The sequence below is a fragment of the Pleuronectes platessa genome, unplaced genomic scaffold (assembly GCF_947347685.1).
Source record: "Pleuronectes platessa unplaced genomic scaffold, fPlePla1.1 scaffold_223, whole genome shotgun sequence".
Taxonomy (NCBI): domain Eukaryota; kingdom Metazoa; phylum Chordata; class Actinopteri; order Pleuronectiformes; family Pleuronectidae; genus Pleuronectes; species Pleuronectes platessa.
The window spans coordinates 15-7,500 of record NW_026519026.1 but is presented as its reverse complement, the minus strand read 5'-3'; the positions used below and the strand labels follow the sequence as shown (position 1 = coordinate 7,500).

At 48.2% G+C, this 7,486-nt stretch overlaps 1 protein-coding gene across 1 annotated transcript in view; it reads left to right on the top strand.

Moving 5' to 3' along the window:
* Positions 1-6,306, top strand: part of LOC128436373 (extracellular matrix organizing protein FRAS1) — a gene marked incomplete at its 3' end in the record, with an annotated part of 53,753 nt that extends 47,447 nt beyond the window's left edge. Inside the window, exons 22-23 of the mRNA XM_053418139.1 lie at positions 183-320; positions 6,274-6,306. Of these exons, the coding sequence (XP_053274114.1) occupies positions 183-320; positions 6,274-6,306 (171 nt within the window). The remainder of the gene's footprint in view (positions 1-182; positions 321-6,273) is intronic.
* Positions 6,307-7,486: the final 1,180 nt, after the last annotated feature.

Here is a 7,486-nt window from a genome sequence, read left to right as displayed (position 1 = left end):
ATATAATAATCCTTTAATCTGAACAATTTAAACATGAAATTATCTGATTTAGGTCCCAACTTTTCCGTATGTTTAATGAGCTTCTTAACTTTTAAAATCACAGGAACAACTTCACAACGCACCAGAGGAAAGAAACACTGAACACAGAAACTAAATGAAATCCATTTCCTGTTTGTGTTCAGGGGCGATCGAGCACCGGGACCGGCCCTACACGCCGGTGATCCACTTCTCCCAGGCTGACGTTAACAACGGCAAGATCATTTACCGGCCGCCAACGGCACCATCGCACCTCCAGGAGCTGTACCAGTACTCCTTCATCGGTGAGACACACACACACACACACACACACACACACAGAGACACACACAGCTGATTGATTTGGGCTCCAGGGTTTTAAAACCTGAGCATCTGAGTCGGTGCTAAACATCCGTCACGATCACGTTGTTGTTAAACTGTCTTTAGATTTATACACTATAAAAAAAAATCCAATATAATTAAAGTGAAATATCTGCAGGGTTCAGGTTTATTTCTGGAAAACGTTTAGTCCGAGCAGCCGAGTATCGATCTGCAGCCGAGCAGCACGCCACAGGGACACTTCCTGTGGGAGCAGAAGAACGAATCCAGCCTCTGAACCCAGTAGCTCACTGGTTCCGACACATGAACCCAGTAGCTTCCTGGTTCAGACACATGAAGCCAGTAGTTCACTGGTTCATACACATGAAGCTAGTAGCTTCCTGGTTCCGACGCATGAAGCCAGTAGCTTCCTGGTTCAGACACATGAAGCCAGTAGCTTCCTGGTTCCGACACATGAAGCCAGTAGCTTCCTGGTTCAGACACATGAACCGAGTAGCTTCCTGGTTCAGACACATGAAGCTAGTAGCTTCCTGGTTCCGACACATGTACCCAGTAGCTTCCTGGTTCCGACACATGTACCCAGTAGCTTCCTGGTTCCGACACATGAAGCCAGTAGCTCACTGGTTCATACACATGTACCCAGTAGCTTCCTGGTTCCAGCACATGAAGCTAGTAGCTTCCTGGTTCCGACACATGTACCCAGTAGCTTCCTGGTTCCGACACATGTACCCAGTAGCTTCCTGGTTCCGACACATGAAGCCAGTAGCTCACTGGTTCATACACATGTACCCAGTAGCTTCCTGGTTCCAGCACATGAAGCTAGTAGCTTCCTGGTTCCGACACATGAACCGAGTAGCTTCCTGGTTCAGACACATGAAGCTAGTAGCTTCCTGGTTCCAACACATGAAGCCAGTAGCTTCCTGGTTCCAGCACATGAAGCTAGTAGCTTCCTGGTTCATACACATGTACCCAGTAGCTTCCTGGTTCCAGCACATGAAGCTAGTAGCTTCCTGGTTCCGACACATGTACCCAGTAGCTTCCTGGTTCTGACACATGAAGCCAGTAGCTTCCTGGTTCCGACACATGAAGCCAGTAGCTTCCTGGTGCAGGCACATGACGCTAGTAGCTTCCTGGTTCAGACACATGAACCCAGTAGCTTCCTGGTTCAGACACATGAAGCCAGTAGTTCACTGGTTCATACACATGAAGCCAGTAGCTTCCTGGTTCAGACACATGAAACCAGTAGCTCACTGGTTCAGACACATGAAGCCAGTAGCTTCGTGGTTCCGACACATGTACCCAGTAGCTTCCTGGTTCCGACACATGAACCCAGTAGCTCACTGGTGCAGGCACATGACGCTAGTAGCTTCCTGGTTCCGACGCATGAACCCAGTTGCTCACTGGTTCATACACATGAAGCCAGTAGCTTCCTGGTTCAGACACATGAAGCCAGTAGCTCACTGGTTCATACACATGAACCGAGTAGCTTCCTGGTTCCGAAACATGTAACCAGTAGCTTCCTGGTTCCGATACATGAAGCCAGTAGCTTCCTGGTTCCGACACATGTACCCAGTAGCTTCCTGGTTCCGACACATGAAGCCAGTAGCTTCCTGGTTCATACACATGAACCCAGTAGCTTCCTGGTTCAGACACATGAACCCAGTAGCTTCCTGGTTCAGACACATGAACCCAGTAGCTTCCTGGTTCAGACACATGAAGCCAGTAGCTCACTGGTTCATACACATGAAGCCAGTAGCTTCCTGGTTCAGACACATGAAGCTAGTAGCTTCCTGGTTCCGACACATGAACCCAGTAGCTTCCTGGTTCAGACACATGAAGCTAGTAGCTTCCTGGTTCCGACGCATGAACCCAGTAGCTTCCTGGTTCAGACACATGAAGCCAGTAGCTTCCTGGTTCCGACACATGAAGCCAGTAGCTTCCTGGTTCAGACACATGAACCGAGTAGCTTCCTGGTTCAGACACATGAAGCTAGTAGCTTCCTGGTTCCAACACATGAAGCCAGTAGCTTCCTGGTTCCAGCACATGAAGCTAGTAGCTTCCTGGTTCATACACATGTACCCAGTAGCTTCCTGGTTCCAGCACATGAAGCTAGTAGCTTCCTGGTTCCGACACATGTACCCAGTAGCTTCCTGGTTCTGACACATGAAGCCAGTAGCTTCCTGGTTCCGACACATGAAGCCAGTAGCTTCCTGGTGCAGGCACATGACGCTAGTAGCTTCCTGGTTCAGACACATGAACCCAGTAGCTTCCTGGTTCAGACACATGAAGCCAGTAGTTCACTGGTTCATACACATGAAGCCAGTAGCTTCCTGGTTCAGACACATGAAACCAGTAGCTCACTGGTTCAGACACATGAAGCCAGTAGCTTCGTGGTTCCGACACATGTACCCAGTAGCTTCCTGGTTCCGACACATGAACCCAGTAGCTCACTGGTGCAGGCACATGACGCTAGTAGCTTCCTGGTTCCGACGCATGAACCCAGTTGCTCACTGGTTCATACACATGAAGCCAGTAGCTTCCTGGTTCAGACACATGAAGCCAGTAGCTCACTGGTTCATACACATGAACCGAGTAGCTTCCTGGTTCCGAAACATGTACCCAGTAGCTTCCTGGTTCCGACACATGAAGCCAGTAGCTTCCTGGTTCCGACACATGTACCCAGTAGCTTCCTGGTTCCGACACATGAAGCCAGTAGCTTCCTGGTTCATACACATGAACCCAGTAGCTTCCTGGTTCAGACACATGAACCCAGTAGCTTCCTGGTTCAGACACATGAAGCCAGTAGCTCACTGGTTCATACACATGAAGCCGGTTGCTTCCTGGTTCAGACACATGAAGCTAGTAGCTTCCTGGTTCCGACACATGAACCCAGTAGCTTCCTGGTTCAGACACATGAAGCTAGTAGCTTCCTGGTTCCGACGCATGAACCCAGTAGCTTCCTGGTTCAGACACATGAAGCCAGTAGCTCACTGGTTCATACACATGAAGCCAGTAGCTTCCTGGTTCAGACACGTGAAGCCAGTAGCTTCCTGGTTCCGACACATGAAGCCAGTAGCTTCCTGGTTCAGACACATGAACCGAGTAGCTTCCTGGTTCAGACACATGAACCCAGTAGCTTCCTGGTTCCGACACATGAAGCCAGTAGCTTCCTGGTTCAGACACATGAAGCTAGTAGCTTCCTGGTTCATACACATGTACCCAGTAGCTTCCTGGTTCCAGCACATGAAGCTAGTAGCTTCCTGGTTCCGACACATGTACCCAGTAGCTTCCTGGTTCTGACACATGAAGCCAGTAGCTTCCTGGTTCCGACACATGAAGCCAGTAGCTTCCTGGTGCAGGCACATGACGCTAGTAGCTTCCTGGTTCAGACACATGAACCCAGTAGCTTCCTGGTTCAGACACATGAAGCCAGTAGTTCACTGGTTCATACACATGAAGCCAGTAGCTTCCTGGTTCAGACACATGAAACCAGTAGCTCACTGGTTCAGACACATGAAGCCAGTAGCTTCGTGGTTCCGACACATGTACCCAGTAGCTTCCTGGTTCCGACACATGAACCCAGTAGCTCACTGGTGCAGGCACATGACGCTAGTAGCTTCCTGGTTCCGACGCATGAACCCAGTTGCTCACTGGTTCATACACATGAAGCCAGTAGCTTCCTGGTTCAGACACATGAAGCCAGTAGCTCACTGGTTCATACACATGAACTGAGTAGCTTCCTGGTTCCGAAACATGTACCCAGTAGCTTCCTGGTTCCGACACATGAAGCCAGTAGCTTCCTGGTTCCGACACATGTACCCAGTAGCTTCCTGGTTCCGACACATGAAGCCAGTAGCTTCCTGGTTCATACACATGAACCCAGTAGCTTCCTGGTTCAGACACATGAACCCAGTAGCTTCCTGGTTCAGACACATGAAGCCAGTAGCTCACTGGTTCATACACATGAAGCCGGTTGCTTCCTGGTTCAGACACATGAAGCTAGTAGCTTCCTGGTTCCGACACATGAACCCAGTAGCTTCCTGGTTCAGACACATGAAGCTAGTAGCTTCCTGGTTCCGACGCATGAACCCAGTAGCTTCCTGGTTCAGACACATGAAGCCAGTAGCTCACTGGTTCATACACATGAAGCCAGTAGCTTCCTGGTTCAGACACATGAAGCCAGTAGCTTCCTGGTTCCGACACATGAAGCCAGTAGCTTCCTGGTTCAGACACATGAACCGAGTAGCTTCCTGGTTCAGACACATGAACCCAGTAGCTTCCTGGTTCCGACACATGAAGCCAGTAGCTTCCTGGTTCAGACACATGAAGCTAGTAGCTTCCTGGTTCCGACACATGTACCCAGTAGCTTCCTGGTTCTGACACATGAAGCCAGTAGCTTCTTGGTTCCGACACATGAAGCCAGTAGCTTCCTGGTGCAGGCACATGACGCTAGTAGCTTCCTGGTTCAGACACATGAACCCAGTAGCTTCCTGGTTCAGACACATGAAGCCAGTAGTTCACTGGTTCATACACATGAAGCCAGTAGCTTCCTGGTTCAGACACATGAAGCTAGTAGCTTCCTGGTTCCGACACATGTACCCAGTAGCTTCCTGGTTCTGACACATGAACCCAGTAGCTTCCTGGTTCCGACACATGAAGCCAGTAGCTTCCTGGTTCAGACACATGAACCCAGTAGCTTCCTGGTTCAGACACATGAAGCCAGTAGTTCACTGGTTCATACACATGAAGCCAGTAGCTTCCCGGTTCAGACACATGAAACCAGTAGCTCACTGGTTCAGACACATGAAGCCAGTAGCTTCGTGGTTCCGACACATGTACCCAGTAGCTTCCTGGTTCCGACACATGAACCCAGTAGCTCACTGGTGCAGGCACATGACGCTAGTAGCTTCCTGGTTCCGACGCATGAACCCAGTTGCTCACTGGTTCATACACATGAAGCCAGTAGCTTCCTGGTTCAGACACATGAAGCCAGTAGCTCACTGGTTCATACACATGAACCGAGTAGCTTCCTGGTTCCGAAACATGTACCCAGTAGCTTCCTGGTTCAGACACATGAAGCCAGTAGCTCACTGGTTCATACACATGAACCGAGTAGCTTCCTGGTTCCGAAACATGTACCCAGTAGCTTCCTGGTTCCGACACATGAAGCCAGTAGCTTCCTGGTTCCGACACATGTACCCAGTAGCTTCCTGGTTCCGACACATGAAGCCAGTAGCTTCCTGGTTCCAACACATGAAGCCAGTAGCTTCCTGGTTCCGACACATGTACCCAGTAGCTTCCTGGTTCCGACACATGAACCCAGTAGCTTCCTGGTTCCAGCACATCTGCCACATCAGGACTAGAAACAGCTTTTTTGTCAATCAGTTGAGACGAATACTTTAAATTGGTGTTTTAATTAGTTAAAAAACAACTTGATATATTATTCGACTCTTAATTATTTCAGGAAACTCATTAAACTGAACCTGGAAAAAACACTTTTTTTTGTTTTTTAGAGAGTCGTAGAAATCTCAAAGACATCAGCTCTACTGATAATTCAATATTCAGAATATCTGAGTCATAAAATAAATAATAATTAGTTTAGACTGTTCTGCCTCAGTCGTTTGGTCCTAGATTATAAAACCTAGGCACACGTCTCATCAGGCTTCATGAGGAGCATCTGAAAACTGGAGTTTAAAGTCTCCAGGGGACATGAGACACTTCCAGAGATCTGTCTTATTTTCCACGAGACGCACCGAACTAAAGAAAATCCCTAATCCCAGATCAAAGCCGACTTCAGTGTCTCTCCATGTGAGCGGGTGGAGCTTTGCATCAGTAAATCAGAGACGCTGCAGCTTCCTGTCTTCTCTTGTCCTCATCCTCTGTTTCTCAGTGTTTCTTCTGTTTCTCTCTTTTCAACAGGTCTGCCGGAGTCGCTCAGCATCTATTTCACAGGTAAAAATCTCTTCTTCCTCCTCTCCCTCTCTCTGTTCCCTTCCTCCTCGATGTCTCCTCTTCTCTCTCTTCATCACTGCAAACGCTCCTTATCCTCCTCTTCACACTTTCCCCCTGAACATTCATCCTCTTTTCCCTCCATCTCTTTTCCAGTCTTTTTCCTTCTCTCCTCCCTTTTCTCTCCATTCTTATCTCCTGTGCCCGACATCAATCTCTCTCTCCTCTTGTTTTGTTTCCTCGTCCTCAATTCTCCTGCTCATCTCTTTTCCTGTCCTCTTTTTTCCTGAGCACGATGTCATCTCTTTTGATCTCCCCTTCACCTCTTTCTGATTGCCCCCCGCCCCCCCATGCACCCTCTTTTAATCATCACCAGAAATGTTCTGTTTCTCTTTCCTCCCCTCGGATTGTTTTCAAGTTTTCCACCTACCTCTGTGCACGTGATTTCTTCTGTGACTTCAGATTCACTACAAACGTTTACTTGGTCTCAAAGAGAAACTGAAAAACTGAAGAACTGATAGATTTTATTGGTCAAAGGTCACTGTGACCTCAGAAACACCAGTTCTTCATATATAAATATAAACATATATACACAGATATATCAGAGTGTCTGACATATCTGTGAAAGTCTCCTATGGGCTGATTTAATAAATCCATCTGGCTCTGATCCTCTTCTATCTCTTCCTCTTCCTCTTCTCTTCCTCTTCCTCACTCTGTTTTATCTCCCTCTCTGATCTGAGTTGTCACTTCATGTCTGAACTGTTTGTTTGTTCTGTTGCTTTAACCTGGAGATGAAAACACGTCTCCTGTGTTTACTGCATGAGAAGATCCTCTCTCTGTCTCCCCCCCCCCCCCCCATCCTCTCTCTCTCTCCCTCTCTGACAGGAGCTATTTGAGTAATATCTGTTTATATGTGTTGGGGGGGGGGGGGGGGGGGGGGGGGGGGGGGGGGTCGGCCTTGAGGCCCCCGCACACACAGACACACACAGACACCCACACCAGTTATCGTCACTAGCTCCACTAACAACTTGATATTTGTCCTCGACTGAATGTGAAGACTTGAATATGAAGGTGAATCGTTAAATTGTATTTGATTTCTTGTCTCTTTATTGAATTAACAACTGATTTTCTTTCACTTTTGTGAAGCTGGTCAAAATAAATTAATGGATGTGACCTTGAGAAA